Raw genomic sequence first — 17,546 nt, forward strand, 5'->3', positions numbered from 1 at the left:
TGTTCTCATGATAATAAGGGAGTTCTCTCACAAGATCTGGTTGTTCGATAAGTGTGAGACTCTTGCCCCTTTGTGCTCTTCTCTCCCTCCTGCCACCAGGTAGGATGTGCCTTGTTTCCCCTTCACCTTCTGCCATGATTGTCAGTTTCCTGAGTCCTCCCCAGCCACGCAGAACTGTGAGTCAATTAATCCTCTTTTGTTCATAAATTACCCAGTCTCAGGTATTCTTTATAGCAGTGTGAAAACACACTAATACAGAGCTACTATTTCTGTGTCACAATTTCATTATATTTTTTGTTTAATTATAAGCTGTTTCAAGTATTTGGGGGGAGTAAGAAAGAGGTTTAGATAAAATGACTTTTAAGATGGGGAACACAAAACCCCAATAAAAACTTAAATTTACCGAGATATTTACTGGCAGAGCTGGAACTGGGATTACAGTTTCCCAAATTTTAGTTCATGGTATTTCGTCTCTTCTACATGAAATGAATGGTGAGGTTTTCCTTCTTAATCATTTTATGTCTGTTTTTAAAAATATGGCAGTTCCACAAACATCATCGCTGGATGTTGTTTGCTGGAACCTGTGCCCCAGCTTTTGAAGGCCACCCCTCCCTGCCTTATTTGTTGTTTTCAAAGGCAGTTTTTCTATAATGCAGTGCTGGGTGCCTGGGGTTTGCCAGCAAACAGAATGAAAAGATAAAGGTTGTATATTTCCTGCTACACTAAATGGTCCTTCAAAAATGCAGAACACCACTGTTCTGTCAGCCTTTCTGCAAAGGGATGGCAAATATCTACCTTGAATAAAAGCATGTTAAAAAAAAAAAACACTTTGGCAAGCAGAGAGGTGAGTCATATTTCAACAAAGGATTAATGCAAGTCCTGTTTTGTTTGTTTTGAGAACTCAGTCATTTTTTAAATCAGGTAGTTATGAGAATTTTAAATTCTATTTTATAAAAAACAACTCAACTTAATCCTGTGATGAACTATGACTTTCATTGACCTTTAACAAAAAGTACAAGAAAGCTATTGATAAATCTTTTCTTTTTTTTTTGTAAAAAAAAAAAAAGAAAAGAAAAAGAATCCAGATGAAACACAAAACACAAACCGCAGTGTATGGGATGGCGAACGCCGTTGACTTTCAAGGCGCCCTCTACTGGCAATGGCTTTAAATTTTTAAATGTCTATTATATTATAGGCTTTGGAATTTCATTCTTTAACCAAATAAGATTTTCAATACATTAGTAGAAAGAAAACATATGCAGGAAAGAAAGCCCCAGATATTTTATCTCAGGAATATAAATAAGCGAATATATACAAAAGTATCAGGCATTATTTTACATATCCTGAAAACTATGCGTTGTTAATAGGAAGAAGAATAATACAGTCAGTTGTTCATCAAAGATTTATTGAGCGCTTATAAGAGGCACCATGTCAGGCATTGGGGTCACAGAGGTGAGGCTGACGTGACCCCCACATCAAGGGTCCTAGTCTTGTGAGGGGGTCAGACCTACCTGCAGACAATTAGCATGTCATGTGTGGAGTGCAGTGTGAGACCCGAGGAACGACCCCTAAATCCTCCTGAGAAAGGAGTTAGGAAAGGCTCCTGGAGGAGGCTGGCAAAGAAATACAAGAACAGTGAAAACCACTCTAAGGAGAAGGAAGGGTGTTCGGTAAGAGAACATGGCGCATGTGCGGAACACGAGCAGAACCGCGGTAATAAGTTCCGGGTTGGCTAGCTGTACCACAGCACGATGTGCAGGGGCGGCCAGGAGAGGATGCTACAGAGCAGCAGCTCTCAAACTTTTCAGTCTCAAGACTTTACAATCTTAAACATTATTGAGGACGCTTCCCCCTTCCCCACGAAGAACTTTTGTTTATGTGGGCTTCATTTATTGATGTTTACTTTTTTTTTTTTTTTTTTTGAAACGGAGTCTGTCTCTGTCGCCCAGGCTGGAGTGCAGTGGTGTGATCTAGGCTCACTGCAAGCTCCGCCTCCCAGGTTCACGCCATTCTCCTGCCTCAGCCTCCTGAGTAGCTGGGACTACAGGCGCCCGCCAGCACGCCAGGCTGATTTTTTGTATTTTTAGTAGAGACGAGGTTTCACTCTGTTAGCCAGGATGGTCTCGATCTCCTGACCTCGTGATCTACCAGCCTCGGCCTCCCAAAGTGCTGGGATTACAGGCGTGAGCCATCGCGCCCGGCCGATGTTTATTTACTTTTAAGAAACTGTTGGGATGGGCATGGTAGCATGCACCTGTAGTCCCAGCTACTTAGGAGGCTGAGGTGGAAGGATCACTTGAGCCCGGGAGGTCGAGGCTGTTTGCCAAGATTGTGGCACTGCATGCTCCAGCCTGGGTAACAGAACAAGACCCTGAGGAAAACAAACAAAAAAGGAAGGAAGGAAGGGAGGGAGGGAGAGTAAAGCTGATAAATTTGAAATGTAGTTATTAATGTATTTAATTACATGTTATCTTAAGCTCTGTTTTACGAAAGAAATCCTGAATTTTTCAAATACAAATTAGTGAAAAATGTGGCGTTGTATTATATTTTTACAAGTATCTTTTTTTTTTTTTTTTTTTTTTTGAGACGGAGTCTCGCTCTGTCGCCAGGCTGGAGTGCAGTGGCGCGATCTCGGCTCACTGCAACCTCCGCCTCCTGAGTTCAAGTGATTCTCCTGCCTCAGTCTCCCGAGTAGCTGGGACTACAGGTGCGCACTACCACGCCCAGCTAATTTTTGTATTTTTAGTAGAGACGGGGTTTCACCATGTTGGCCAGGCTGGTCTTGTACTCCTGACTTCAGATGATCCACCCACCTCGGCCTCCCAAAGTGCTGAGATTACAGGCGTGAGCCACCACGCCCGGGCCTACAAATCTCTTTAATGTCTAGCTTAACTAGAGAAAGCTGGATTCTCACACCCGCTTCTGCCTTGGATCTGTTGCAACATCACGTCTGTAGCTGCTGGAGGACTCCGCTGTGCACTCATGAAAGAAAAAGTGACAAAGGCAAATAACATAGTATTATGAAAATAGTTTTGATTTTGTGGGCCCCCAAGGGGTCCCCAGACCACACGTAAGGAACTACTGCTGCAGAGGTGGGCAGGGGCAAGGTCACGAGGGAGAGCCGGGCATATAACATTAAGTGGCTTGAAACCTGCCAGTAGGCAACAGGAGTTGAAGCTGAGAAGTATCTTGTCAGGTGTGAGTTTTAATTCATCGTTTTTGCAGCTGTGGAGGGGATACATTTGAGGAACATGAAACTGAGGGAGACAAGAAAAGTAGTTAGGGAGTTATTGCAATTGTTTGGGCAAGAAGTGATGACTCAAGTAAAACAGTGTGTCCAGGGATGGAAAAAAAAGGGAATGGTATGGGAAATATTTAGGAAGTAAAACTGATTGGGCTTGGTGATTGATTGAAAGTTGAAGGACTGGAGGAAATAAATAAAACTTATAATTCCAGCTTGAGTAACTAGAGACCCAAGAGAAGGTGATACAATCAAATGACATAGGGACCATATAATGCAATCGCACTGCAGGGAAGAAGGTAATGCATTTAGATTGAGGCTTGCTGCCCTGGTAGGCCTAAGGATGGCTCAGGAGAGACATCTGGAAGGAGGGTGAATGTATGAATCTGAATCTTGTGCATGCGCATATTTACCATAAAACTTGAGTTTAGGGCCATTTATCTGAATAAGCCCCTTTTATAGGTACACAAGATGTTGCTTTTTAAAAACACACATAGGTAAAAATACTTTTTAACTACAGTTAGTATCACTGACTCTTCCCACCACAACTTCTCCTCCGTTGTGATTCTCCACATGTTAGATGGCTTGGAATGGCTACAGGCATTTTGGGGATCCGCTAAGGAAAAATTGAGCTGGGGATACATTTAGCTTGAGTTTAGAAGGATATATTTATTATATGCAGCTGCTTCAGTTAAGTTATTGCTGACTTATCCAGGAGAGGAACAGCTTCCAGGAATATCCCATTCTATACTCTGCTGAAGTGGAGGGCGTATGTATTGCAATATGAACTTATTCAATGGCACTAAGCAAAATAAATTTCAGCAGAGTGGAGCAAAAACAATGTTAGAAATGTTTGGGGTCAGAGTGAATCTGTGAAAAATTCAATCATTAGACATAAAAAATGTAAAGAGAATTTTGTTCTTATCAATGACTAATCAAAATGGAATTCTCCTCTGGAAAGAATTGTGGTGCAATAAAGACGGCTATAGGCTGGGCGCAGTGGCTCATGCCTGTAATCCCAGCAGTTTGGGAGGCTGAGGTGAGTGGATCACAAGGTCAGGAGTTCAAGACCAGCCTGGCCAACATGGTGAAACCCCACCTCTACTAAAGATACAAAAATTAGCTGGGCGTGGTGGCACGTGCCTGTAGTCCCAGCTACTCGGGAGGCTGAGGCAGGAGAATTGCTTGAATCCGGTAGGCAGAGGTTGCAGTGAGCTGAGATTGCGCCACTGCACTCCAGCCTGGGTGACAGAGTGAGACTCTGTCTCAAAAAAAAAAAAAAAAAAAAAACGCTATAAACTCTTAATCACACCCTCCATTGTGTGATGGTGTCTGTCTCCCCTCTCCTTAAATCTGGGCTGGTCCTATAATTTGCTTTGACCAACTGAATATGGTGGAAGTGATGTTGAATAACTTCCACATCTGGACCTTAGAAGACACAAAGCTTTTCGCTTTTGCATATTGAGAATGTTCTATCTTGGAATCCAGATGCCATGCTTTTAGTATTACAATTCAGAAGGGAAAGCCATGTAAAGGAGATCCAAGGCAATCAACCAACAGCCAGCACCACTGCCAGCCTCGTAGTGAGCCATCATGGAGGTTCTAGCTCAGTGGGACTCCGAAGTTTGTAGTCACAGGCAACATCAAGTTTAGCAGATGGTCCGCCAAGCTAAGCTCAGTCCACCCAGAATTCTGAGACAACAAATGACTGTTTTAAATTGCAAGTTGCATAATAATTTGTTGCTTGGCAATAGATAACCAAAACCCTATTGCATCATGTATAATTTTAAACTCTCCTTTGGTGTATGTGGTGTGTGTGTACACACACAAAAATTTTTCTTTAATGGAAATCACATGAAGTAGAATTTTGTGATGTTGATATTTGTCAACTTCTAAAACTATGGACAATTCAGTGTTTGGGCCAGAAGGAAAATAAAAGTCAAAGGGGAGTTTTTTGTTGAGAGGACAAATTTGACTGTATTTATAGAGCTAAGAGGAAGGAGTGAGTAGAAACAGAGAGTTAAAGGTACAGGACAGAAGGGAGGTACTTTAGCAAGTCCTTGAGTGAGACAATAATGAATTGGATTAAGGACACAAATAGAAATACTGGCTTTATCCAGAAGGAAGTTAACTTCATTCTGTGAGACTGGTGGAAATGACGTAAGCAGGAGAGTTGTTACTCAGCTTAGTAAACCATTTATCTTAAAGTACAATACTTAAAATAACGTTAACCTGCAGCTAAGCAAAATAAGTATTATTTCTTGATTTCATGAATTTAACTGGAATGAAAAACATTTTCTCTATTAAAAAAATAATGAAAACAAAAAGGGAAAACCACATCTTAAAAGTGGTAGATTGCTGTTGGCCGGGCGCAGTGGCTCACGCCTGTAATCCCAACACTTTGGGAGACTGAGGCAGGTGGATCACGAGGTCAGGAGATCGAGACCTTCCTGGCTAACACGGTGAAACCCCGTCTCTACTAAAAATACAAAAAATTAGCCGGGCATCGTGGCGGGCGCCTGTAGTCCCAGCTACTCGGGAGGCTGAGGCAGGAGAATGGCGGGAGCCTGGGAGACGGAGCTTGCAGTGAGCCGAGATCGTGCCTCTGCACTCCAGCCTGGGCAACACAGTGAGACTCTATCTCATTAAAAAAAAAACAAAAACAAAAACACGTGGTAGATTGGTTTGTCTGGTTAAAATTTCTCAAACTCTAGGCCGGGCGCGGTGGCTCACACCTGTAATCCCAGCACTTTGGGAGGCCGAGGTGGACGGATCACGAGGTCAGGAGATCGAGACCATCCTGGCTAACATGGTGAACCCTGTCTCTACTAAAAATACAAAAAATTAGCCGGGCGTCGTGGCGGAAGCCTGTAGTCCCAGCTACTGGAGGCTGAGGCGGGAGAATGGCGTGAACCCGGGAGGCGGAGCTTGCAGTGAGCCGAGATTGCGCCACTGCACTCCAGCCTGGGCGACAGAGCGAGACTCCGTCTCAAAAACAAAAACAAAAATTCTCAAACTCTAAAATTGACTTCAGGCTGGGCATAGTGACTAACGCCTATAATCTCAGCATTTTGAGAGGCTAAGGTGGGAGGATTACTTGAGCCTAGGAGTTTGAGACCAGCCTGGGCTACATGGTGAGACCCCATCTCTTAAAAAAAAAAAATTCCGTGGAACACTTATAGAATATGTTAGATAGGTCATTTTTTTAGTGCAGTTTACAATGGTTTATTCAACATAGCAAAAACTATCTGCTGAGAAAAATTTAGAACAGACATGAGTTGTGCAAAAAGCAAAAAGAACTTCACTCAAAAGCATTTTTTGCTTTAAAATTTGGTAGTTAAAAACAGGGCTTCCTTTCAGTTGTTTCATTTTGTTTGGAAATATTTACTTTTTAGTCTTAATTATATTTGACATAACTTACTTCTTAAAGAAGGGTAATAATACCCCAATTCTTATAAGTTTAATTTTTCTTGGTGAGGACTTATTCAAAATCAACTTTAAAAAAACCACTCAGGCCAGGTGCAGTGGCTCACACCTGTAATCCCAGCACTTTGGGAGGCTGAGGCAGGTGTATCACTTGAGGTCAGGAGTTCAAGACTAGCCCAGCCAACATGGTGAAACCCCATCTCTAATAAATACAAAAATTAGCCAGGCACAGTGGCACGTGCCTGTAATCCCAGCTACTGAGGATCGTGAGGCAGGAGAATTGCTTGAACCTGGGAGGCGAAGGTTTCAGTGAGCCAAGATCATGCCACTACACTCAAGCCTGGGTGACAGAGCGAGACTCAGACCATGTCCTCTCCCTCTCACTCCCCACAAAAAGAGAAGAACATGGCAAATGGCAGTTACAGCGAAGAAACACACTCAGGAAGGAGGTTTCAAAATCGTTTTTTCAAAGTCTACTGTATGCCCTGTTTTAGGTGCTGAGAAAACAGGAAAGGCCAAGAAAGACAAAGTTCCTGCCCTTGTGGAGCTTACAGATAAGCACGGGGAGAAAAGAAAACAAGCACATACATACAGACATGATCATCAGAAGTGAGATAGAAAACAGCAACAATCAGTGTCGCAATCAGATGAGAGGGCCAGGGGATGGGGACAGGGGTGGTGATTGGGAGGGTTGGGCAGACTGGCTGGCTGAGGTGGACTTCTCTGAGGCGGGGGCATTTAATCTAAGATGCCAATAATGAGCCAGCCATGAGAAAATCTGGGAGAGGAGCCTTTCAAATGAAGACACGTGCAAATGCTGTCACCAGCCTCTCTCACTCTGATGACATAAAATGTACTCACAGCACTGAGCTACCATGTGTGCCTATTAGAAATCATATTTACATTTCCAGTCTTTTGGATTTGAGACATCTGGTGCTGATATCCGTATCTTCTAGATGTTTCAATAGGGGGTCCATTAGAAAATCTGAGTTATAAAAAAAATTAAAAACAGAGGATAAAGAGAGAATGAAAATAACAAGAAAAGCAATATTAAAACACACATACAGTTTACATTTAAATGCCCCAAAGGAGATGTGTTGGAGCTGTTTGGGGATCCATCCAGCCAAATATAACCACACACCAAGAGGTTTTGTTAGGGAACATGAAAGTAACTATAACAGAATAGGAAAACCAAATTTACACACTTGTATGTGGATCGTTTAGAATATAAACAATTCACTCTGAAAAAAAGTTTTATAAATTCCTCTGGTATTGACATAAACTAAGCATAATAAACTCAAGTGTGAAATTATTAGATTTATTTGTAATGACAAGGTCAGTTTGAGAACCTGCCTTCAGTGATAGTGATGCTTTGGCTGAAACAATTCAGCTCAAACTCTTGGCATTATGATCATCCTTTCCTAACATGTGTATTGAAGGTCCCAAAATAGTCCCAGGGCCTGCCTGGCTTTTATGAATATTCTAGCCAGTCCAAAGGAGGGCAACACATACTGTATCCAGACATGAAACAAATGTCATCAAGGAGGCCACTGAACCACCTCTCTAAAGGAAAGACAGCTGGAGTACTCCACTGGGCAGAAGATTGGGAAAGAATTGTGGCTAGCAATTTGGCATACAGAAAGAAGAGAAGAGAACACTGTTTTCAAATGGGAAACAGAAAATGAGACGGGAAAATGAAAGCACATTCCCAGATGGAGCAATTTTATTTCCAAACATGACTCAGAATAGATATATGCTTTGCTACCTCCACGCTGGATTTTCATTTTATAAAATATATTTGCTATTAAAATCATTCATAAAATCTACCTTCCCCTTCGTAGTGGGAAATAAGCAAAGTCAAAGGTTAAAAGGTCATGCATAAAATAGATCCACCAAGATAATTATATAATAGTCTTAAATTCTTCACAAATAATAAAACATTAATTTGTACTTCACTATACAGCACTTCAAGGTTTTTCTTTATATATTAATGTTTATATTTCACAGACAACAATTTTACAAAAAGATTATCATTTTTTTCATAAAATAGGAAAAGAAAGCCACAGTACTAAAAAAAAAAATCAATCTGCAGAGTGTAAACATTTTTTATAAGAATACAAACTAAAAAAACAATGAAACTCAAGTACATTATCAGAAACAGTAGTTGACCTCTTTTTTCCTTTACTCCCTTTTCATCTGAGAGAGCCTTTTAGAGATCCGGAATCATTTGCTGTCTGCAATTACTATAGGCTTTGGCTCACACTTCTGGGGAAAAATGCCAATTGAAGGAACCCTGCATATACATTTTATTTTCTTTTTCTTCGAGACAGACAACCTCAAAATAAGGTCCAAATATTGGTTCCTTCAAATGGTGTCAAAAAGAATAGTATTATATGAGGAGGATAGTTATCATAGAATAAGAACTAAAATCCCAATTTTTTTTAGGAAAAAAAGACCTTCGATGATGCAGGTGTCTCTATATAAGGAACTATGACCTACCAAAAAACCACCACATAAGGAGAGGCCAATATAATTTGCCAGTCTGACAAGACAGTTGGTATTATAAGTGGAAGAGACCTCAAGGATCACATAATTCAGCTCTTTGATTTTACAGGGAGGAAAGACGAGGCCCAGAGATGGGAAGTGGCTTGCCTAAGGACATTAGCAAGTTAGCTTCAATGGTTATTTTTATACACACACAGGCACACATACATACTGTTGCACTGACTTCTGTTTTGTACATAAAATGCTACTGGCTCATACAATACATCAATAAGTATGCAACTTTTCATTTGTTATTTCATTGCTGGAAGTGGGAAATACCCCATCTTCCCAGGAGTGAAATGGTTCTACTTTCTCTCCGTGGTGCCCTGTATCATTACTCAGCTCTACTGCTGCTCTCCACAGCCCCTAAAAGTAGCATGGATCGGGGAAGAAGGAAGGACGGCAGGAAGGCAGGCAGAGATCCTCAACTCAAATCAGAATTGGAGTGTCTTGTTGTGTCAAAGATGTTCCCACTGGCAGTGAAGACTTTACATGAAGTTAAGCTTGGGCTGTTGAAACTTCCAGACCTGGCTGGAAGGAGGAGATGGGGGATCTAGGCACCACCAGGTGCCAGTGTACGCCCTTCACTCAGAACATGAGCTTGTGTTCCTCTGACCCTAAAAAGCGGAGATGAGCAGTGTGTGCCTTGCCTAAGCTACTGAACTATAAACCTAGATGACTTTACTGGGTGCAGTCATAGTTTCTAATTATTTTAACTTGTATATGCATATAAACATGAAAATATTTATGCCTATGTTATAGTAGTATTAATAGCTGTTATATCATTTCCACAAAATTACATGTGGTTATAACTGTAGGGAAGGTTTTAAAACCCTAAGGCAGTTTTTTAAAAAATACCAGTTTTTAATATTTATTATGGACATCTTTCTGAAAAACCTTAAGTCTAGCTATGTATATTAACATTAAATAACTTAAAAAAATAAACAATACATTATATTGTAGCAAAATAGCTCCATTTTAAAGCCATATAAGTGAAAAAATTGAGTTTTCAATAATAGACTAGACCTTCTAAAGGTATTTTTCACAATTTTGAACTAATATTAAATGTATTTTCTTTTTTGATTATGCCAAGTATATTTACACTGCTCTTGGTACTTTATGTCAGAAGTATTTTTATGTGAAACACTAGGTTGTTTCATTTGTCTGTTTTTACTTGCTCTATAATGAAAAGTTTACTCTAAATCTAAATAAGTTTGCTCCCAAAGATCTCCCCAAGGTGAAGGGGGACAGCATAACCAAAAAAAACAACAAAAACCTAATGATATATAGATATCCAGTGCATGCGACTTCATATTTTCTAATAATAGTGGTAGAAAGTAACTTTCAAGTATCCCTGTAATCCAACTGGACTTACAGATAGCGATCTCATAAAATGAACATTCTAGAGGAAGAAAGTCCTTTGAGAAACTTGTTCTTTCCAGAAAACCTTTGCCAAAATTCCCATAGGAAACAAAACCATCCATTCACAAAAGACCAGAGGGTACTTGGTCCCCAGTACTGACCTGAAAGTGCATGCATTTAATACTGCTCTGAACTCAAGGTTAACTCTAGCAGAATTGAGGAGTCCTCGTTTTTTTAACTTATTAAAGGTCACTCTATCATCCAGAGCTGGACGAACTGCTTCTAAAAAGAACGTCCTAATGAAGGCAGGACCCAAAGTTATTTCCAGTTCCTAGTCCTGCTTTCTGTAGCTGTAGGTATGAGTATAGTTGGCTAAGATAACAAGAACAGAGAGATTGGCCCACTCTGGGAACCAAATTTAGATGTTTTGCACTTAAGTTAGTCAAATTCATTTTTAAAAATTAGGTTATCATAAAGACTTCAGTTACGGAATAGAAATTCCATAACTCGCAAGTAGAGGGGAATGGGAGGAAGAATTAGTCAACTAAAAAGTGCATGTCTTTCCAAAGCAGGTGTAGGAAGTCAAGAGGGGCTCGAGGCTTCTGGAAGTTTTGCTCCTTTACAGGTTTTGATCTAGCCACTTGATGTAACTATTCCTAGTCCGGATTCCCACTGAGAAGTTGGTGGGCCAGCTAGTGAAAATCATACATCCATGAAAGCCATCCTCAAAGTGATCCAGGGTCACCTCCACACCGGCACTCTCCAAACGCTTGGCATACATGATGCCATCGTCTCTGAGGACATCATGCTCACACGTCAGAATGTAGGTCTTTGGGAGGAGCTGCAGCACTGCCTGGTCTGCAATGAGTGGGGCGGAGCGGGCATCCAGCAACTGAGGAAGCTCCTGGACAATCCTGGCATTGCCTGTGGTCTGTACAACAGGCTTGTAGTTCTTTGTGAAGGATGCAGGCAAGAGGGATGTCCAGTTTAGACGGGCCCTGACGGCAGCAGCCTCTTCCACATCAAGTGAAGTGTGATTGTTAACGATCATTGCCTGCACAAAGTCATAGTTGCCTTTGAAGTAGTCCACCCAATACTTCACCATGACATAGCGGGGCAGGATTGGGGTGTTCACATTTTGCTGATAAGATGGTGTGTTAAAATCTAAAGCTTGAAGAACCGGATAAATTAAAGCTTGTAGTTTGAGCTTATTTTTTAGGCTGGCATCTTGAGTAAACTAGAGAAGAGGAAGCAAATACATTATTTCATTTTGCATGCCTTCTTTCATAGGAACCATACCCTGTAGAGTAGCTTAATGTGTTACTCTGAATCTGTCAATGGTATAAGTGTTACATTTCTACCAGGCACTGTATAAATAATATAGTTTAAAAAATAATTCTCCATCATTACCATCACCACCCTATCAAGCTGCTAGATATTTAACTAAGAAAGGTATGATGTTTACAACTCAGTTTTGAGTGAACCCTGTACTTGTATCTATCTTTAGGCAGTTAAGACACCTAGGTATTATGAATGGATAATGTGTGAACCTTATTTAATTTTTTATTCCCTACAAAACCCCCCAAAAAGGTCATGGCTTCCTAGGGGGAAAAAAAATTAGTCTTACTCTTCCAGAAGAGAGGGGCAGAAAAAACTTAATAAACAGATTACGAGACTCCTGAGTGTTTTAGTAGGACCTCAGGGTATGCTTTCTGGTGAGCATCTTCACGCTTGGTGAGACAGAATTTAAATAGTTCTGGCAATGCACCCTCCATTCTACATAATGAGCATATGCCAGAGTGAAGTTGTCATGGGAATGTAAATGAATCCCCTACCTCAACAGATCTCAGTCCCCCAACACCTCCCCACAGTGTTAACATTGCCCCATTTTGTAATTCTAGTGTGCAAAATTATATATTTGTCGTGTAACATCTAAAAGAAAGCTAACTAGTCATGAAGCTTCATAGACAACTAAATGATCTTCAAGGTAACTTTAGCCATACACTTCTGCTTCATACTTGGACTTTAGAAACCCATTCCCAGGTGAGATGTGACTGCTCTCCAAAAGCAAGAATGGTCAGTAAATAGTACTTTGAATATGTGCCAAAAATTGTACACACATCACCTCACTAAGTCCTTGCAACAGCCCTGCAATCAGATGACACTGTCCTCGTTTCTCTGAGGCTCAGAGAGGTTAAGGGACTTATCCAGGGCCCCGCAGCACTCAACGGTGGGTGCTGGGTTAGATCCCAGTGCTGTCTGGCTTCAAAGCCAAGAATGTTCTCTCCACTGAGCCAAGACTCTCTTCTGACCATATTTGGATGGAAAACTTGCCAATGCCAAATGGAAAATCAAGTTCTCGAATTATAGCAAAAGAGTTAGAAGCCAAGGTACATCATAATTAGAATGACAGATGGTATTTGAGGACACCAAATGAAATTTGGAGGTGAGAAGACAAAGATGTCTTAAGTTACTTCATCCATAACAGGAAGAAAATGTGCTTTTTTCCCACTTGCCAAAAAAATTGGGGTGCTATTAGAGCTAGATACAGTTTTCAAAGAATTAAACCAGGTAACGCTCATAGTAACTTGTAAGATAATATTTAAATGGCTGAATCGTTTAATTTCTTTCTTTTACATTAAAAAAAAGTTGGGGAAACAAATTTTAAGGTTTTAATTTGGCTCAAAGTTGTAAGGAACAATCTTAGGAACTGGAATTTAAGCAAAAATACTCTGCTTTGCAAGTCAAACATGAAAAAGGAGCAGGGGATACTGGAGTTCCATACATAGCCCTGAGAAGCAAGGGATGTCAGCCCTTCTCTAACACTGACTGTAATCAGGGACTTTACAAAGACTCATAGGTGACACTTCCTCCAATGACCCATCTTCCTACTTCAACAAGATCTCTGAGAGCTCTACAAGTGTAATCGCATGAACAATTTGGCCATCTAGTGACCGGCCCACCCAGCTATGCGTTTGCCACACATAATGGAGGGTGTGTTGGTCTGCTGGACCTTGTCATGCACCGCTCAACCCACCAGCACCTTAGGACAGTGGTGTTACCTGTTGTCCAAGGGCAGCAGCCAGATTTCCACCAGCACTGTCACCAGAAATGCAAATTCTGCCTGGATCAACCATATACTTCTGTAAGACTTCTGGCTTCAGGAAATACTTTGTGGCCCGTACAACATCATGAATTTGCTCAGGAAAATAAACCTTTGGAACTAGCCTGTATCTGTAAAAACAAAAGTTGTATTCATTTAAGGCCTTCGCCAATTTTGGGGGACATTTAAAGTTTAGATGGAAACTGGTTCTTTTAAATCTGGAAATAGATAAGAAATTAATTCAATGGAATTATTGTATGAAAAAGAAAAAATAATAAAATATAAAAATAAACCATTTTCTTGCAAATCAAATACTTAGTTTAAAATGTGATGATTTTGTATTAGTAATAGTACTATTTTTCTTTAAACTATCAGCCACCAAACCAAACCTACTTACCACCAAGAACAACCAAAATAAAACTTCAAAGTAAAAGGCGGATGTTCATTACAAAGACATGGATAGCACCGTAATAGATTTTAGAATTTTATTTCTGGAAGTCAGCATTCCATTCATAATGCCTCTGGGTTACGAGGTGACTTGGCAGGATTAACCACTTCATTGATCTCACATTTAATGAGTCCATCATTTACTTCATATAATAAAATTGTACTTCACTGGAGAGGTCCATATTAGCCTGACATTAAACCCAAGAAATGCATTCAATACCTGGAAGACTGTAACTAAAAGGCCGGTTGTTAACCCACAAAAGGGAAGCTAAGTTTTCCAGATGGCCTAGAGCAGGCCCTTGGGGATACTTCTGGGGCTTCTCCAACTGGTCCCACTTCGCAAGATCAGAGTCCTTTGGAATCCTACTCTGTACACCTAGTAGAATTCATATCCCCTTAAGATTCCCAGAAAGCTCTGGTTTTGTCAAATGCCTCACCCATAGTGTTATCTTACACATCTACATTGGCAATCTTGGTTTAGAGTTCCCTCTCACTCTCTACTCCCTTCTTTTGCTTATTAATTCTCACTCATCCTTTAAGCCTTAACTGGAGGGTTTGGCCTCCTCTGGGCAGCCTTCCTTGGTCATATCTCCACTTGCTTTTGGGCTTGAACTGGCTACCATTCCTTGATATTTCTATGTGCCAGGGTATGTCACTCACTGTTCTTATTGGCTCATATGAAAATTATCATATGTTTTTCCTAAAGATTGTGTTCTCTGATATCAGGAACTGTGTTTTATTCATAACTCTGCTTCCAGTATCTGCCAATGTGAGGGGCACATAATCATCCATCCAATAAATCTTTTTTGAGTATTAACATACCTTCATTTTGCAAACGAAGAAACTAAGGCATACAAAAGTTACTTGATTTGCAAAAACTCAAAAACAGACCAAAATTAGGTAGGATAAAAACTAATTACCTAATTAAAAATTAATAACAGTCAATGAAGACTCAAGACTTTTGATTTCCATCTTATAATTAGCATACTTATTTTCACAAACTAATTTTTTCTAAGCTACTCTAAATAAAGACATTTATTTTCCACAGTCTAAAATCCAGCTAGTTGGGCTGAGAGCGGTGGCTCACACCTGTAATCCCAGCACTTTGGGAGGCTGAGGCAGGTGGATCACTTGAGATCAGGAATTCAAGACCAGCCTGGCCAACATGGTGAAACCCCATCTCTACTAAAAATACAAAAAAAGGGCCAGGTGCGGTGGCTTAGGTCTGTAATCCCAGCACTTTGGGAGGCAGAGGTGGGCAGATCACCTGAGGTCAGGAGTTTGAGACCAGCCTGACCAACATGGTGAAAACCCGTTTCTACTAAAAATACAAAAATTAGCCAGGCATGGTGGTGGGCGCCTGTAATCCCAACTACTCAGGAGGCTGAGGCAGGAAAATCACTTGAACCCAGGAGGCGGAGGTTGCAGTGAGCCGAGATGGTGCCACTGCACTCCAGCCTGGGTGACAGAGCAAGACTCCATCTCAAAAAAAAAAAAAAAAAAAAATAGCCGGGCATGGTGGTGTGCACCTGTAATCCCAGCTAGTTGGGAGGCTGAGGCCTGAGAATCACTTGAACCCAGGAAGTGGAAGTTGCAGTGAGCTGAGATTGAAAGAACAAGACCTGGGTGAAAGAGCAAGACCCTGTCTCAAAATAAAATAAAATCCTGCTAGCCAATTAAACATCTTGACATTCATTGTAGATAAAATCAAATGGACAAATGTTTGTGAAATACGTTGACAAGTAGTGAATGTGGATCTGGTCATTCCGGAATTACCACATTTTGAAACTGAAATGCAATAAAAAAAAACTCCCTTAGTGGAGGCGGAGCTTGCAGTGAGCTGAGATCGTGCCACTGCACTCCAGCCTGGGCGACTCAACGAGACTCTGTCAAAAAAAAAGAAAAAAATCCCTTAGCGTTTGCCATATAGCAGATAAAATAAATTTTCTAATTTCTTATTTTTCCATCTGGGGTGGTCAATTAATCATGCAAAATGCTTTCTTTTCAAGTTGATTTTTCACTATGTATGAAAGCTGCTGCTATATAATCTATATAATTCCATTTGAGCAAAAAAGTAGAATTACACCGTTTTATCCACTAGATGACATCATTTCGTATGAGTCTATTTACCCCTAGTTCTTGGGGTCGGGGGGTGGGTCTCAATTTTTAATCTTCAGTATTACCAAGCTGAACTTTTAATTTTAATAAAAACAAATGTACTTCATGACTCAAGTTGTAAAAACAAAGGTTATTTCATTTCAGCAATATCCCACATATCACAATAAACTGTTTTCCTGGTTGCCCAGATGGTCAGAACATATCCACTAGTATCCATACGTCAAATAAGTTGAGTTTTTAGATGTTATTTCAGAAAAGGTCTGAGAGACTTTGATCAAAGGAAATTGGTAACCTAAAAAAAACATGCTACTGCTCAATCTTCTCAATTAGTAATTGGCTTATATAATAGGATAAACATGCTTAAAAACAAACAGGTTATGATGCAAGAGTGTTCCTGGTGCCATAAAGATCCATGGCCTAACCCCTCCCCTCATCTGTTTTCACGCTGGAAACATTCTTCAGTTTTACTCAATAAAAATGGACACTTTTGGCCAGGCACGGTGGCTCACCAGCACCAGGCATGGTGTAATTCCAGCACTTGGGGAGGCCAAGGTGCACAGATCACGAGGTCAGGAGATCGAGACCATCCTGGCCAACATGGTGAAACCCCATCTCTCCTAAAAATACAAAAATTGCTGGGTGTGGTGGCATGTGCCTGTAATCCCAGCTACTCGGGAGGCTGAGGCAGGAGAATCGCTTGAACCAGGGAGTTGGAGGTTGCAGTGAGCCGAGATCGCGCCACTGCACTCCAGCCTGGTGACAGAGTGAGGCTCTGTCTCAAAAAAAAAAAAAAAAAAAAATGGAGACTTTGTAGACTGAAGAATATCCTGAAAGTAGATATTTATTAGGTTACCTGGCATAAGATGAACTTTCAAAGTAGCTTGAAATTCACCTATGAAGTATATCAAAATTTTGTAATATCTAGACACAGAAAGCCAAGAATCAGGAGGAAACTCATGGGTGGTACAGCCAAATAAAGCATACATAAATATATCTGCTCTCTGCTGCTGGTGCTCAAAGCTACGTCCCTGCAAAGTAGTGAAAGAGGCTTCTGACATTCAATATTTAAAAACTGCAGATCTTAAAGCACCTGATACATAAATATCAAAGATGTTATATCATATTAATATTATGGATGCATATATATTCCTCAATTTGCCCAACTCACTTCAGGGAGAGGATGACTCTGCAATGCCAAGTGGATTACCTATCTTTATCACTGCATGTACCTCCCATTAGAAGAACAAAATTTGGTGTAAATTCAGGCATGAGGTTTAATCAAATTAATGTGTACAGTCTATCAAA

At 40.6% G+C, this 17,546-nt stretch overlaps 1 protein-coding gene across 1 annotated transcript in view; it reads right to left on the bottom strand.

Annotated features, from left to right (window-relative positions):
- Positions 1-8,372: 8,372 nt before the first annotated feature.
- The window catches only part of NCEH1 (neutral cholesterol ester hydrolase 1), an 81,770-nt gene continuing 72,596 nt past the window's right edge, over positions 8,373-17,546 (bottom strand). Inside the window, exons 4-5 of the mRNA XM_004038017.5 lie at positions 13,636-13,807; positions 8,373-11,810 (exon numbers count right to left, since the gene is read on the bottom strand). Of these exons, the coding sequence (XP_004038065.4) occupies positions 11,193-11,810; positions 13,636-13,807 (790 nt within the window). The 3' untranslated portion in view covers positions 8,373-11,192. The remainder of the gene's footprint in view (positions 11,811-13,635; positions 13,808-17,546) is intronic.

This window comes from Gorilla gorilla, chromosome 2 (genome assembly GCF_029281585.2).
Source record: "Gorilla gorilla gorilla isolate KB3781 chromosome 2, NHGRI_mGorGor1-v2.1_pri, whole genome shotgun sequence".
In the NCBI taxonomy this organism is placed as follows: Eukaryota; Metazoa; Chordata; class Mammalia; order Primates; family Hominidae; genus Gorilla; species Gorilla gorilla.